Here is a 16,861-nt window from a genome sequence, read left to right as displayed (position 1 = left end):
CCCCAGAGAGATGGTTGGTAATTGCAGGCTTTCTCATCCTACGTGACAACAGTGCCACTGTGGGCGCTGCACCAAGGCTGACACAGCGGCAGGCAGGGTCTACGCCACCCGAACACAGGCAGGGGCGCACACTTTCTGATTTTTGAGATCTTTATTGTTGAGTAACTCATCAGGGTGTCGAAGTATGTGATACATTTCAACAGAAAATCAGAGATAAATATTACAGGGGAATGCCTAGCTTACATTCTGTTCTGGGTAAGAGAATTTGACAAGTGAGTGTACTTATTGAACGCTGATGTCTCCATTCTGATCCTCACAGAGTGAGGTTGTGGGTCGATGGGGTCCAGGAAGCAAAGGAAAGTGGAAGGAAACTAGATCACGTTTGCAAAACCCAAATCTAGATGCCCGTGCGAGGGAAAATGCGTCTGCATTCCTGGGGCCAGGCAGAAAGCGCGCATCATTTGTATCTCCAATGCTAAGCTTGCAACTTGTGACCCGAACAAATCTCTTATCCATAAAACAGGAATAAGACACGTGCACATGTTCAGTTAAAAAGATAAATTTGTTGCTCACAGGCAAAAGAAAAAGGGAAAGGAAAAAAGGAAGGAAGGGAAGGGGAGGAGAGAGGAAAAAGGCAAAAAGGAAAAAAAGAACACCATTTTATAAACCTATGTATTTTACTTTGATTGGTCATCTTGTAGTATGTGATTCAGATCAAGTTACTTGTGTGCTTTAATTTAAATAGAAAGAGAGAGACTGAGAGTCCCCAGAAAAAGTAAAAACTATGTGCGTGTATATTTATATTTAAATAAAATAAACCAATAAAAAACTGTGGCATATACTGATTGCCCACTCGGAAATCATGTTAAGAAAACATGCAGATAATTCTGAATGTAGCTAATAACTCTTCAGTTTATGGAGCAAAGTGACTCTTCATCGTAGTGATTGAATTTGTGTTTAAAGTCATTATGGAAATAGAGTATCCAGACATAGCTCATGTCCTCAAGTGTAAGCTATGGGACAGCCCTCAGCTTCTCCATTTTAAAATGTGCATTAAATCACTTTAATTACATTTCACAAAAATCTTCCATTTAAATGAGTCTTCTAAATTTGATGGAAACATTTCTCAAAATCCGAAATTCAAGTTTTGTCAAGTGACCAAGACAGGAAGCATACATAATTGCTTCCTGGCACAAATAAATACCTTACCCCTGCCCCCAACAACCCGCCCCCCCTGCCCCCCCCTCCCCAGGAAAGCTGCAGTCCTTCAGGGCGCTGCTGAACAGGTTCTCTCCCAGAGCCTGAGAATGTCCCTCGCAGTCCAGGCCCTCACCCTCTCTCTGTGAGCCTGCTCCCTCCCTTGTCCTTGGAGAAGGTAGGAGGAAGCCCCCTTGTCAGAAAGCGCTTCCTTATGTCTGCCCTTCCTGGCTGGAGTCAAGCGGGGCATTTGAGGGAGAAATACTGCTCTGAATAACGCCATTGGCTTCTCTTCTGCCTCAAGGTTGGAGGAAAAACGGCCCGGCACTCACTGAACACTACCTGAGCAAGTGGCTGTGGAGAAATGTCTGAGTTGGTGGCATTTCCTATTCCTCACAGCTGCTACCTCCTCCTGCGGATGCCAAGACACACTGGGGGGCAAACAGAAGGACTCCACGGGGAAAGCTGATGCCACAGTTAAATATCTCAACATGACAATCTACTAAATGCGTGCCTTGCATGGGTCTTGGTTAGATGGTACGATGTCTTTACACTATGAATTATGATATATGAAATATTATTATTATTGATACTGGTTGCCTGTTCTATTTTTATTTATTCCAGTATCCTTACCTTCCACCTTTCTCCCCCAAAATGGAACATGATACCTCCAATTGAAGATGCAAGTATATGGAATCATAAAAGGAGATGAAACTTACATTAATCAATTGACGCTTAGTAGCATCCCTAACACAAAATTTGCTAGCAAAAGAAAATTGATTAGATACTACATAATTTTTTATTATCTTTCATCAAGTTTAACCTGCTCTTATAATCAGCATGAAACACAGCTACAGTGTTCTTGTAAAGCCCTGTTTTGTAACTACTTGCCTTAAGGTGACTGGCTAGAGAGCAAAAGGATGGAGTGGAATTACGATGTGAGACTACATTTGGGATTCCACGGAGATTCTGTTTAAAGTCAGGAGAGCCTTCTGGTAAGGGGCTTCCTTACACTCATCCAGGGCAGAGCTGGGGGTCTCCTCGGGGCTTTCACAGCTGCTGACAATGGCGACGGCACTAAATGACCTTCTCCTGACCTTGGTGTCTGAGAGCCCGGATCCTCGGCCTCCAGGGGCCTTTTCCATGTTGTGGAGCTGCTGGTCCTTCCAGTCCAGTTGTTTGGCACTGCAGAAGGGGGCGTAGACCTCCACGCTCCCCTCGAACTGCAAGCAGTTCACTTTGTAGTACTTTCTCTTCACCTCCAAGACATCGTTGAACCTGTGACCCCAGAGAATCTCCCGGGGGACGTAGGAACTCCGGGACTGGTGGGAGGTCCCCGTGGAGTCGCCCGTGTAGATGAATGTCACCAAAATCTCAAAGTTGTCCTTGGCCACTGCCTTCCGGTCCAGGGAGTACAGAGGGCTCTCATGGTCGATTTCATGAACAATGGTGACCGGCGTGACGAGGATAATCTGGTCATTGACCAACTTGAGGTCTTTAAAGGCCATTGTCATGCGGCCCTCGCTGTCTTCTGTGTAGCGGAGAAGCTGGGCCCGCACGGTGCCTTCCACCACGTGGTTGGGCCGGAAGTCCCCGATCCGCCACATGAGGCAGAGCTTCCCATCTCTCATGCCGATGAGGGCGAAGTAGCTGAAGCGGATGGTTTGGGCTCTCTTCCGAGCCGTTGCCATCTTGGCCAAGGCCGCTCCGATGATGAAGGTATTGATGATGCAGCTGAGGATGGACTGGAGGATGACGGTGAGCACGGCCACAGAGCACTCCTCGGTGACACAGCGGTAGCCGTAGCCGATGGTGGTCTGGGTCTCCAGGGAGAATAAAAAGGCACCCGTGAAAGAATGGACGTTGTCAACACAGGGCGTGATGTCTGGGTTATTCAACAGGTCTCCGTGGTGAAAGGCGATCAGCCAAAAGATGGAGCCAAAGATCAGCCAGGAGAGGATGTAAGACAAGGAGAAGATGACGAACATGTGGCGCCACTTGGTGTCGACCAGGGTGGTGAAGATGTCCACCACGTAGCTGCCCCACTCCCCGAAGATGTGCTTGAAGTACACGTTGCAGCTGCCGTCTTTGTGCAGCAGCCGCCTGCGGGCCCGCCTCTTCTCCGCGATGATGTGCTCCGGGGGGTAACCCGGGTACTTGGGGTCCACATTCACGATGGGGTAGCTGCTGCCGTAGTAGCTCATTCTTGCCGACGGCCTGCGGGCATCCAGGTGAGTTTGGTAGCAGAAATAGTTCAAGGCCAGTTGCTTTCTGTTGGTTTGGGTTTCCAGTTAAAACCTGCAAAAAAAAAAAAAAAGATACTCACTTTAGCTTTAATTTCTATCTTTACAGTAACTTGCCAAATGTGAAGCAAAGCTATGCCAAACCAGATAGCTAAGACTTGGTTTGAACGCCAGAAATGCTCAGTATGGATTACTCATTTGAGTTTACTAGTAGGATTCAACTCAGCCATTGTAGGAACAAGATAGGAATTAGAGAAAATAACATTTTTATAAATGCATAAACACTATGATTATCCCAAAGGAAGCCTCAATACTTTTTCTGAACCAATGTAAAAAAACATTGTCTCATTTTTATAGCCTCCTTTGGCATGAAGGCATTTAGAAAACAAAACAATCGATAATGCAAAAAGGCAGACTATGGCTCAGATATTTATCTAGCAGTCTTAGGAGCTTTCTAGCTGTTCAAATCAGGTGGTTTTCCTTAGAAGAAAGCAATCAGAGTTCCCACCTCAGTGTTACAATGTAACTTACATGCGGGTGGCTATGATATAGTCCCTCACCTTGGGCTCCTGCTGCTTCCTCTCTTCCAGGCCGTTCGTCTTCCTGGTGTCCTCCCGGACAGGACAGCACAGAGCTGACTGCAACAGTAGTTCAGATTCAACTCCTTTACCCTACTTCTACCTTTACTCTTGAGAGGGAAAAAGATCTTTCTTAACCCCAGTGGAGTCACAACCCTCCCAGTCTGGCTTCCAATAAGGTATAAAATTGCTGTGCCTTTGTCTCCTAACACCCATCCTTTTTTTCTCTCTCTCTTCTTTTTTGGCACTGAAAGCTCTTCTCTTTCTCTCTGAATAGAAGCCCGAAAATTTGCCAAAGTTGCTAATTTTATTTCCCTCTTAAAGGGAGCACACTCACACCCACTCCTTCCCTCCCTCCCTCCCTCCCTCCCTCCCTCCCTCCCTCCCTCCCTCCCTCCCTCCCTCCCTCCCTCCTTGGTGTGTCCCGGAGGCTCTCACAGTCATCCCCAGGCAAAACCATCTCTGTCCCTCCAAATCCAGTCCTTAAAAAAGCACACATCCATACAGAACATACAGTTCCTATCGCTGTTCGCATTCACGGTCTAGGCCAAAGGTTTTCCTGAGAGCAGGTTTTAGAAACCCAATGTTGAATGGCCTTTGGTTACTTCTGGAAGAAATGAAGACGCCCCTGCAGCCCCCTTTACTGGAGTGTGTTTTCCCCTCAGTCCACCTGTGCTGGGCCGGGAGGGAGCGTCAGAAGGAGGGGGCACTTGCGAGGACCCCGCCACTCTCTGCACTGAAAGATGCAGCCGGAGTCATTACTATTCCTGACATGGAGACCCCCCACCCCCACCACTGAACCCAACCGAGGAAACGGATCACTAAGGATTTGTCCGGCACCTCCCAGCTGCCAAAGCGAGGAAAGAGTTAATTTCCCTCCAGTCACAAGGAATCATTTTTCCTCCTCTCCAGGGATCAGGCCCACTTTACAATAAACACTTTGTTCGATGGACCACTGTGGGGATGGACACTCGGCCAAAAAATCCCGCAAGGCATGGAGGAGTGTCTCTGTCCGTCCATCCACCCGCCGCCGATCACTTCACCGACCTGCCTGTTTTGAGCAGCCCTCAATCGTGTTTTGGGGAGGTCATTGTATAATTTCAGGATGTGACCCAGGGCTGAGAAAACGCTTACTGGAATGCTGAATGGAAGATATTTCTGCAAATTTTGTCCCCAACATATACTGTTCCTTGTAGGGTCCAGCCCGATTTTTCATTGAAAGACGGCTGCCCAGGGGTCCTCAGTCTCCACTCTCTCACCTGGTCATTCGAGGTGGGAGAGGCAGCCAATGATAATCAAAGACTCGTATGTCTGCCCAGTTAGAAGCAGATTTGGAGATAGGCTTGTTTTCCTATTGAACGCTTCCAACCCAGTTCCTTAAAGGGACCTGCACGGATCGTGGGAGTCTGAGAATCACAGAGCACAGCTCATAAATCAAGAGCTACTGTGCGACTCGGAACTTTCCTGCTGCCAGAAGAAAAATGATTTTTATTTGAAATGGCGTTTGGTTGGCATCGTTTGCAATTCCAGTGGTGCCAACAACTTCCATAAATAAGCCGCTTTTAAAACACCTCCATCAGTATGCTCATTGGCAAATGAAATTTCAATTAAGACAAGCAACAAGTGAACAAATCTGAGTATGTGGAAAGTGTATTTCTGAATCATGGAGCAATTGCAAGGATACAAGTTACAGCTCTGAGAATGTGGCCCCGCACCCACCATGTCCTTCGCTGTGGTTCATGACTGGGGTCGTTAATTTTCATTTTCCAGAAAAAAAGCCTTGAGATTCTGGTTAGGGCATACACTTTATTAACCTATTCTTAGATTCTCTACTTATTCAAAGGATGCATTTTCTAAAAGGCGATTTTTTAAAGCTAACCCATAGATTATAACTATTTCCTTTAGTCTAAATTCTCAGGCTACCCAATGAGCAAAGAAGTTTATGGAGGCCCCTTTAACAAATGGCTAGACAAGATAAACATTGATTAATCCAGTTTCATAGATCATGTTGATTAGAGCACTTTTCCAGTTGTTCACCATCAAATAATAGAGGATTAGGCTTGTTGACTGACTGGGCGGCCTCTATTTAACACTTGTGTTTCTTTTATTTTTTTTTTAAATATATTTTATTGATTTTTTACAGAGAGGAAGGGAGAGAGATAGAGAGCTAGAAACATCGATGAGAGAGAAACATCGATCAGTTGCCTCCTGCACATCCCCCACTGGGGAAGTACCCGCAACCCAGGTACATGCCCTTGACCGGAACCGAACCTGGGACCCTTCAGTCCGCAGGCCGACAGCTCTATCCACTGAGCCAAACCGGTTTCGGCAACACTTGTGTTTCTAAGGATTAAAACCAGGCTCCACATGTTCCTCAATGCTTTCATAATCATCTCACCACGGACTCCACCATGAAAAAGCATTGGCGGCGTTCTTACTTCTCTATTTCCTTTTGCGTGTTAAGCTCCTTGCCCTTCAGAAACAGAGGGTGGCCATTTCATTGGCTGCAAAATTCTCTTTTTCCAATGAGATTGGAAATGTGATCACGGCCACTACACAACTGTGGGGTGTGAAGTTCAAAAGCACAGGCTGAGTCAGGTCAGGGCCCCTCTGCACCAGGTTCCCACTGTCTCTCCAGATCATAATGACAAAGGGAGAAAAAGGAGAGCAATTTCTCGGCCCTGACGTGGGAGTTCTTTCCAACGTGCAGCCAGAGTAGCAGATGGGGGTGCATCGGAGATGGCCAGGGGAGCTCGTTACCATCTGTGAAGACACCGAGGGCAGCTGGAAGGTGACCCCGTTCACTTCACCCCACAGACACCCGGGGCAGAGCAACTCCGAAGGGACAGCCAAGCCAGTCCCGACAGCGACTTTTCTCAGAAGTTCCTTGTATTAAGCCCATTGACAAAAAAAGAAATGCTCCTCAATCCACTGAATCCACTTTGACCTGTGAGATCTGACCTTCGTCCTCAGTCTCCTAGCTCTTTGCTGAGTTTGAGGAGAAACCTCTACTGATTTAGTTGCAAATGAGCTGCGTGCATGACGGGATATTTCCAACCAAACGAATACTGTCCTGTCTGTCTGATTCTCCATCCGATTCTCCTCATGGGACTCGCCGGCTTGCAGCAAGTCTCTGCTATTCTGCCACAGCTTCTCAAATTCAGCTGTTTACCAAGCAGACACCTACTGTAATTAGTTCTCCAAGGTGTGTTGAGGTACCACACAATGCTTCAGGCTTTATAAACCTCTGCCACTTGGATAATAAAATCTGATTTTGTCTTCAGATCTACTTAAGATAAATCTAGTAAGAGTAACTACAAATAATGGTCTAGAGTATCTTTGGTAAAATTCATTGTAATTCCCATGGCCTTTCAGATCTACCAGCACCATTTTTATCATGTAAATGGCTTATGTGAAGTCATCATTGGAAACCGGGTTACTTTCCTGGCAACTATCAGGCACGATAAGTGTCAGTGGAAAGTGGAGAGCAACCAGGCAGAGAGCAGAAAGGGTAGCCTACATTCCCAGCACACGCCATTGCCTTTGAGGATGGGCTTGGGTGCCTGGGGAGGGGACAGGCGGGTCAGCGAGAAAAGGCATGGCCAGATGGCACATGGGGGTGGGCTCTGGTTGCTGGGGAGGACAACAGAAGGGGTGTTAATGAGTTAGAACAAAACCCAAACAAGTTAGGTTATTTTGCTCAAAACTCGTCCTACAAGTTGTTGCCTTGGAATTGCGCCTGAGCCTTATCTTGCCTGGAATCCTCTGAAGACACCCAGACACACTGGGGTGGAGCCCGTCATTCAGCCACTGAACACCTGCTTCACGCAGGACCTACTCTCCAGGGGACAGTACTGTGTCCTGTTCTTCCCGACCCTCCCCGCCACCCAGGGCAGCTCCTCAGTGGCCATGGATTTTACCTTTTCCCTGATACAACCCAGTCGTTTCTCCTTCTCAATCAATTTCAGAAAGTTTCTTGCCTGTTACTGACAGGAAAGGAGTCATATGTGTTATGAGGAAACAACTGAACTGAACGCTGGTGCTGGGAGGGAGAGGCAGAAACCCCAAGTAGCTGGTCATGTCACCTGGAGACCTTCCAGAGCCTCGCTTTGCCTGACACAGTATCTACCTCCCACCGTAACCCTGCCTCACCCACAAAGCTGCTGCGCTTCACACAGGAGAAGAAATCTGGGGGCTGGAGGAGGTTTCTTTATTTTCAGGCTGTCAAGATAGTACCCAAGTAACATGAATTATAATACTCAAACTATTCTGGTTTAAAAGTCAAATTAAGAAGTAGTCTGCCCTAGCTGGTTTGGCTCGGTGGGTAGAGCATCAGCCTGCAGACTGAAGGGTCCCAGGTTTGATTCCGGTCAAGGGCATGTACCTTGGTTGCGGGCACATCCCCAGGAGGGGGTGTGCAGGAGGCAGCTGATCGGTGTTTCTCTCCCATTGATGTTTCTAACTCTCTATCCCTCTCCCTTCCTCTCTGTAAAAAATCAATAAAATATATTTAAAAAATCCACATCTCCTTTGACTGGCAACTCCGCTTAAAAAAAGAAAAAAAAGAAAAGAAATTGTCTGAGATAAAATGAATTTTGTTGTTTTGGTTTTGCACAGAACCCCCGAGTTGGGAAGCAGACCCAGTGCCAGGTCGGCCCTCAGGGCCCTGGGCAACTCGCGTAAGTCACCGTCTCTGACCCTCAGTGTCCCCAGCCATGGCATGGGGGTAGCACCCGTGTCACCGAGTTACTGGGGGGGTGCAGCGGATAATTAATGGGAGGCCATCCTCACTGTGCCACGCTCACAGTAGTGATTCAATAATTATTGCTCCCACAAGGACTCAGTTTCCCCCTCTGTACAATGTCAGAGCATCTGTGGGAACCCAGCCAAGAGCTTTCCACTTGCTTGGCAGCCAGGCAGAAGATATGTGGTTCCCAAGAGCTGTTTTTGTTTTAGGTCAGGGACTGTGCCTCTGTGTCCCACCACTAAGCCACCCAGGCCGCGGCTCCTTCTCTGTCCTTCCACTCCTCCCACAACCCCACGGACCGGGCATTATCCGTTCATTTTCACAACTGTTGGCAAATAAGAGGTCCCCTCCTTCCTTGTCCTCAACACACACACACATACAGACACACACACACACACACACACACACGTTTAACTTAGTTTAAGAATTGTATTGCTATCTACTCTGAGTAATCCAAGACCGATAAACTTGGTAGGATTTGACAAGTTAAAGAAATTTATAAGGTAATTACTGTGGATGGAAAAAAAGGGGTTCTATGGAAAGTAACCTCACAGGGTGATCTGATCATAAATCTGTAACTGGACAGGTCATGGTGGGTAGTCATGCCCCAGGCCCAAAACTCTCTAGTAAAAGGTCTACCTTTGCCTTCAGCTGGCCCTATCCACTGTTCTAGTGCATCTAGGTTAACGCGCCTTGGAAATGCCAGAGTAATAGGCCTGGAAGGGGTATTAATCCTCAAGAGAGCACATAATCTTGCTAACTATCCTACAGTCCAATCCCGCCTGCTTTCTCCTACATCCATGTAAATTCCCTGCTTAATTCCAGGTGCAAAAGAAGCTGCAAAACTGTTATTCTCTGGAGTATTAGAGATCTGGCTCCCCAGCATAAGTTGTCACTTGGCTCAAATAAATGCTTATAAAAACGTTTGTACATCACTTCATCACGCTTATTTTTTTGACTTAAATGATATGTACATGTTGTACTAAGATGACTCTGAAGGTTTCTAGTTTTTATCTTGAAAACAAGCCTGCCCATCCCTGTCTTGGTTGCATGCCAGCCGCCGCTGCTCAGAATTTACCTGGCTCTGACTGGGCTGGTGCAGAAGTTCAATATTAAGATCTTATGTCCCTGTAGGAACCACAGATCAATCTCTCCTTGTGTCAGGAAAGTACTTCACCCAAAGGCCTCCAGAATCACCCAATGAAGAATTTATTACTAATTGTTCCTATTCTTGTTTTGTTTTTACTTTTTTTTTTTAATTGAGCTCCTATTTGTGTGCCAGACCCACCCATTTTTAGGAATGAGTGAACAGAGTCCCACCTGTATGGAATTTGCATTTAAGGGCTGGGCATCAATAAACATGAAGACAATACAGTGAGATAATCACTGATCTTGGGAAGCAAAGTGAAGTGGTGATGGGGAGAATGGCTGGAGAGAATGGAAGGTGCGGTGTAACAAGGGCGGTCAGAAAGTTTGGCCAGGACCTCACAGTCAGCCCAGTCTCCTTTTTCCCTGGCTCCAGCCTTGGGTAATGCTCTCAGCTCAGGCCTTGTTCCCTGTCCTGACTGTTTGTTTCAGGCCCGTCACTATCTATCTGGTTGTCAAGGCGCTCGCTATTTCTAGGTGTGACCTGGCTGCTGCATCCTTTGTTCTGAGTTCATCTGAAGGCCTGGTTCTCACAGGAACCTCTCATTACAGGAACTCATCAGCATTTTATCGCGGAGTTCAGCATCTCCTGACTGGCTTACAGAACAACCTTTAAGCTTTCCTTGCCACTTTCACCCCAGTGATTATTCTAACCTGAAATGAAAATATCCCTTCTGTTACCATGGGGTGCTGGCAAAGCTCCACCTGGTCCTGCAGTTAAAGGACAGGAATATGGAGATCAAAGCCTCAGATGGTAACGATGGTTCTACCACATCTTAGCTGTATGATGCCAGCATCTTAGAAATATCTTTATGCTTCTTCGTATTTATTTAAAACACAGGACAATAGCTGACCTCGCAAGTGGATTTTTTAAGGAACAAATGAATGATATAAAAGAATGTAAAGCCTAGCACCGTGAATGCACTCATTCCCGATAGTCTTCCTTTAACTCTTAATTTGAATAATCATTTCTCCTCTGTTTCGATCTGGTCTGGGAGAGATGGATATCTGAGCTACAATCTGGAAGATGGATGGGACTTCACTGAATAAGAAGAAACAGACAAGGAGTTTCCCGGGCAGAGGAAGAGCATTCGCAGAGGCTCTGTGATTCACGGATGCACAGGGCATGCTTTCCAAAGAACTGGCACTGAGGCAGAGGGCGGGTGTCAGGGGGAGCTGAGTCTGGAAAGAGGGAGAGAGGTGGGACATACATGACCTAGGAGTGATATGATAAAGTTTGCATTTTTAAAAGATCTCTGACTATTCTGTGGAAAATTGGTCGAAGAAATTTAAAAGCAGACATGGTGGAGATAAGCCAGGAAGGTACTCCACTGGCCAGGGAAGGGATGATGGTGGCTGGTATTAGGATGATGCTAGTGGAGGTGGCGGAAGCCGCCTATTGTGACAGTGTTTCTTCACCCTGCATGGGAGCAGGGTCACGTACAGTGGAGTGGCCAATCAGAACTTCTTGAGAAGGGACCCAGGGTGCTGGGTCCTATTATTCTAGGCAACTACAGGGATTCAGAGGCCAGTGGTGAGCGGCGCACCTAAGTCCCCCGGTAAAGGGCACAGTAACAGCGCCCAGAGACAGTCCTGAGATAAGATTCTGCCTCGCCTCTTGCTTCTGCTCAAATCAGTTTCCTTCTCCTCAGACTTCCTTTGAGGCTGTAAACTACCTGATAGCTTGTCAGTAATATTTTCTCTGCTTTGTGTAAACCAGGGCTATTTCTGTTGCTTGAAACAGAGAAAATTCAGCTTAATTTACATTTTAAGAATATCTTCAATATGCGAGAGGATGGCCCAATCACCCTCCTTTACTCCAATCATGTAAACTAGCAGTAAGTCCTGTTGGTTGAACTTCGAAGGAGATCTTCATTCTGATCACATTCATCACAGTCCAAACCACGTTTTCAGTGGACCAGGTCTTCAAATGACCACAACAGCTTCCTAAGAAATCTCTTTCTGTCCCTGCTATACTTGAATCTATTCTTAAAAAAAAAAAAATCAAAATATGGCACTCCTCTGCTTAAAACCCTCTAGTATCTTTCCACTTCAATAAGAGTGAACTGCATAATCTGTATTTTATACAGATTATACATCTGACCTCTCCCTATCTCTGGCAATTCTCTCCTATGTTCTTCTCCCTGTTCACTCTCTAGCATCACTGTATCTGTCTTTTTCACTAACATAGGGGTCAGAAAATTATAGCCTAAGGACCAAATCTCATTCACTGTTTTTATAAATAAAGTTTTATTGGAATACATGCAGACCACTGTTTATATATTGTCTATGGCTACTTCCTGTCAGGCCACCAATGCAGTCTTGAGTAGTTGCAACAGAGATCATGTGGTCCACAAAGTCGAACATATTTTCTATCTGAATCTTTACAGAAAAAATTGTTAAATTCCACTCAGACACACACAATGATGTTCTTGTCCCAGGGACTTTGCACTTCCTTCTCTGCCTGCAAAGCTGCTTATCATCACTGAAATCTTTGATGTCACCTTTTTAAAGAGGCCTTGACTGATGAGGACTTAAACTAAAACCCTTCACACCAGTTTTGTGTCTCATTAACATGCTTTATTCATTTTAACACACTTTGCACTACTGACTGAATTACTTGGGTTTTGTTTTTTTTTTGTTTTTTGGCTGGATTGCCCCCTGGACTAGATTGTAAGCTCCATGAGAGAAGGTCCCATTGTCTTATTCACCACTCTGTCCCCAGCAGCTATAGAAATATGTGGCAGGTAGGCACTCATTAGTTATATTTTGAAGGAATGAATTATAAATCCTCAAGTAATACAAACTGAGCACTCAGGGGGTTTTAATCCTCGCAGGAGAATTGTTATTGCTGGAACTGCACAAACATCAAGGCTGGCAGGTCTGCCGACACCAGCTCTCAATGCCTTCCATTGACCTTACCTTCCCCCATCCAAGCTGCCAGCTCACACACAGTTTAAAAAAAGAAAAGAAAAGAAAGGAAAACTGCATGCAACTATTCAATTATGCCGCAGAACTATCTGGAAATCTGAAGTTGAAAAAAAAATGTGCTTAGTACTAAAAAGTGTTCAGTAAAATTTGTTAAAGTAGTGATTAAATTATTAGGAATGTGGTTCTTCTTAGGCTAATGCAGGTTATTATACTGTCACATTAAAGATTCATTCACACATAATATACATAGATTTTACTTGAACTATTTCTGGATATAAGCTGGTTCTATGTGACAATAGTCTATGCACTTGGTACATCCTCTGATCCAGCAATGGCTGTGGTAGCAATTCACCTGAAAGGCATGCTCGTGGATGGGCAGAGAGTTCTGGCTAACTGCAGGACTATCTGTAGTAGTGAAAGTTGGCCATGCCTAGCCATCAATAAATGTGGGATTGTTTTATAGGTCATGGTACAATCATATCATTATTCTCTACTTTTAATGTAGCCATTAAAGGTGACAGAATGAAATAATGATAGGAAAAATGAAACCACTGTTTAGTGGAAAAAATAAAATGGGGCTGTGAAACAGCAGGTACAATATATACTTCTTAAGTTTTAATATATTTAAGCATGGAGATGGAGAAAAGACTGAGTGACACAACAAAATGCCCGTTGGGGCCTTCTCTGCTCGGTATGATAATTTCCCCCTTTTTCTTCTGTTTGCTTATTTACATTTTCTGAAATTTTACAATGAGCATGCATTACTTTCGCAAAAAAAGGAAAATAGGTATTTTCAGCTGGGACTGTTGAAGTGGACCGATTCTCAGGCTGCATACGGGGAAAGCAAACCAACAGCAATCTAAAAGCATTTATTAGCGTGTTGAAAAGGCAGCTATAAATAGCCCAGAGAGGCAGACAGTCTTACAGACGTTCAAAGTCAGACACTGATGCTGTAATTTTTGCTGGAACAATCCACAGAAACAAATATAGTGACATTTAATTCATCTAAGTAAAACCAGATCTCATTTAAAACAAGGAAGGGGGGAGGGGGATCAGAGGGAGTTTGGTCAGATTTGGCCACGGGGGACCAATTGGAGAGATCATGAAAGCAGCTGGGAATGAATTGGGGGCACACGAAGCAGAGTTAAAATTAAACAGGCACCCAATGCAGCCCCCCCTCCCAGCACCCCTCTCCTCCCTTCCCCATTCCAAAACATATTAAACTCCTAATACCTTCACTTCTTGGCTTGGTAGACCAAAATCTGTTTTTGGAATCTTTCTTTTATCTTAATATTTTCAATAACTTTGGAAAAAAATGTTAAAAATTGTGCTGTTTTGTAACTTTACTACTTTAAGGTCTATGTTGATAGACTTTTAAGATCCAAGTAAATGGTCCTTTGAAATGGATAAATTGGAGGACAACAATTAGATATTCATGATGTAGATTTGCCTAAATAGCTGGCCCTAGCCAGTTCTTAGTAGTTCATATTCATGAACTTCAAAACTTCATTTGGATGCCCCTACACACAGTCTAGTATGTCAGTGTTTTTTCAAAGCATAGTCTTCTAACAATCTGCTTCTGAAATCGTAGGGGGCATGTTATACCTTGGATTTCACCCCAAACATTCTGATTGCCCCCCCCCCAGCTGTTTCTTATACATCCTCAAGATGGAAATCTACCTTAAAGTCTCAAGAATTGAGAGGCTGGATCTGACAGACATGAGGCAGTTCAGATGCCTACTTGATTACTGGTAAGACTAACTGCGTGTCTGCAAAAGTTACTCCACCTCTTGAGCCTCCAATTGCTCATTGGAAAATGCAGACCATAGGACTGCATGGCAGGGTTAAATGAAGTTGTGTCCCCAACCTCCTTTCACAGTAACTTGTGTTTAATACATATGTAACTGTAATGCTTATAGCTATGAGTATAGTTCATCCAAATGCAGATCCAAGTGAAGGGGGAGGGAGGGAGGGAGGGAGGGAGGGAGGGAGAGAGAGAGAGAGAGAGAGAGAGAGAGAGAGAGAGAGAGAGAGAGAGAGAGAGAGATTATGCCAGTTTTTCACCATGAATTATTGATTACCACTTGCCTAGACTTGTTGGAAACTTCCCTTCTAGCACCTGGCTGCTGTGACATCATCCTCAGGGAGATATGACAGGGAGGGTGGCCCAGAAAACACACATGTATCATTCAGAACAGAAGTCATTTTGCACTAGTACCTGCTTTGGCTTCTAAATGCTGGGTTACCTATGACTGACCTTTGATAGCTCCCATATAGTTTGGTTTGGGAGCTGCGTTGGTTGAATCTGACTGTCCATTCCAAAACCACTGTAATTTATGGAAAGCATATGTGCCGTGGCTTTTGACCCTTTCCAAATTCAGTATTGATGGTATTCCAACAGAAAGCCAAGTCCTATCTTGCTGTTTTCCCATCTTGTGAGCACTACCTGCAAAGTATTCTCTTTGTCAATTTGCAGAGAGTCTATTTATTAGTCTATTCAATCTGCTGGGAATCACTGAACTCACACATGTGATTTGCTTGTAGATCAGGAACCCCTTGGATAGTGTCTATAACTTCTTTGACCTTTAAATGATTGAGTTCTGTTTTAAGCTGTTAAAATGAAAACTCAAGTGGGCTTTATTACGGAGGAAAGTAAAGTGACTGTTACTGGCTGTTACCTCATTCCAATTTTCCCTTGTGGACACAGACAAATTGAGAAGGCCTTAAAATACAGGACAAAAGATCTCCCTAGGAAGAGGCAGACAGAGAGCCTATTAAGACAAAACCTTAAGCAGTGTGTTGCCGATCACAGGAGATTAGCCTTCTATTAGCCTGCACCTTTGCAAGGGCACTTGGCACAAAAGCATTGCCATTGACTACAGATGATGGAAGAGGTAGGTGGCTGACGGAAGTCAGAGCATTCGATAGGCTCTTGAATGTCCCTGTGTTTCATTTTCTATACTTGCTCCACCATGTGTTCTTGTGTCTCCAGCACAGTGTGATACAAGAAGAATGAGTCTTCCTACTGAGTCAGACGTTTTGATTCTTCATCTATGAATGCCTGTACAAGCAGAGGTGACCACAGTGAGTGATACCGAAAAAGAGAAATGGCACTGTTCCCAGCATCTCTTAGGTTGGACGTTTCATTGTGCTGGGCACTGAGGAGCTCAGGGAGGGGTAGATAGCACTTTCCCCTTAAACCTGGTGGTAAGATGTGAAAACCTTCACTGTGAGATACTCTATATTTATCTAAGTACTAGAGGCCAAGTGCACAAATTCGTGCACGAGTGGGGTCCCTCAGCCTGGCCAGTGATTGGGGCCGATGGGGGGACCCGCCGGCTGAGGGGAGGGACCACGGGAGGTTGGCCGGCTGCGAGAGGTTAGCTGTGGGAATGCACTGACCACGAGGGGGCAGCTCCTGCATTGAGCGTCTGCCCCCTGGTGGTCATTGTGCGTTATAGCAATCGGTCAACCAGTCGTTTAGTTGTTTGGTTGTTTGGTTGCTTAGGCTTACATCCTATCTAATAATAGACAAACATGGCAATTAACCATACCTCTGACATGCTTCCCATTGGCTAATCAGGGTGATATGCAAATTAACTGCCAACCAAGATGGCGGCCAGAAGCCAGGCAGCTGAAGCGAACAGGAGGCTTGCTTGCTCCAGTGATGGAGGAAGCCAAGGTTCCCTGCCTGCCACTGCCGGCCTCTGAGCTGCACTCTAAGAAACAATGTTGCAATTACAGAAGCTAAACAAACCCAGAAACCTGCTTTCAGCCAGCTGGCCTCGGAGCTGGAGCTGCAACAGTGTTTCAATTATAGAAGCCAAACAAACCCAGATACCTGCTTTCAGCAGCTGAGGTCTCAGAGCTGGAGCCTAGCCTCAGAGCTAAAGCCAGCTCTCAATTCCAGTGACAACTATAGAAGGTAAATAAATCCCAGAATGAAAAAGAAAAAAAGAAAAAAAGAAAAAAAGGAGAGGTTGGGAGCTTCAGTCACCCGTCAGCCTGAAAACAGCCCT

General features: G+C 45.3%; 1 protein-coding gene across 3 annotated transcripts in view; it reads right to left on the bottom strand.

Annotated features, from left to right (window-relative positions):
• Positions 1–144: 144 nt before the first annotated feature.
• KCNJ16 (potassium inwardly rectifying channel subfamily J member 16) overlaps positions 145–16,861 on the bottom strand; it is a 43,442-nt gene continuing 26,725 nt past the window's right edge. The window contains exons 1-2 of one of the 3 annotated variants that reach the window (XM_081110056.1): positions 4,001–4,128; positions 151–3,495 (exon numbers count right to left, since the gene is read on the bottom strand). In XM_081110056.1, the coding sequence (XP_080966182.1) occupies positions 2,142–3,401 (1,260 nt within the window). In that variant the 5' untranslated portion in view covers positions 3,402–3,495; positions 4,001–4,128 and the 3' untranslated portion in view covers positions 151–2,141. Of the gene's footprint in view, positions 3,496–4,000; positions 4,129–16,861 lie in introns of those variants that run through there. The other 2 variants (XM_081110055.1, XM_081110057.1) reach the window with 2 other exon arrangements.

The sequence above is a fragment of the Myotis nattereri genome (genome assembly GCF_964212035.1).
Source record: "Myotis nattereri genome assembly, chromosome: 16".
NCBI lineage: Eukaryota > Metazoa > Chordata > Mammalia > Chiroptera > Vespertilionidae > Myotis > Myotis nattereri.
This window is presented reverse-complemented; position numbering and strand designations above follow the sequence as displayed.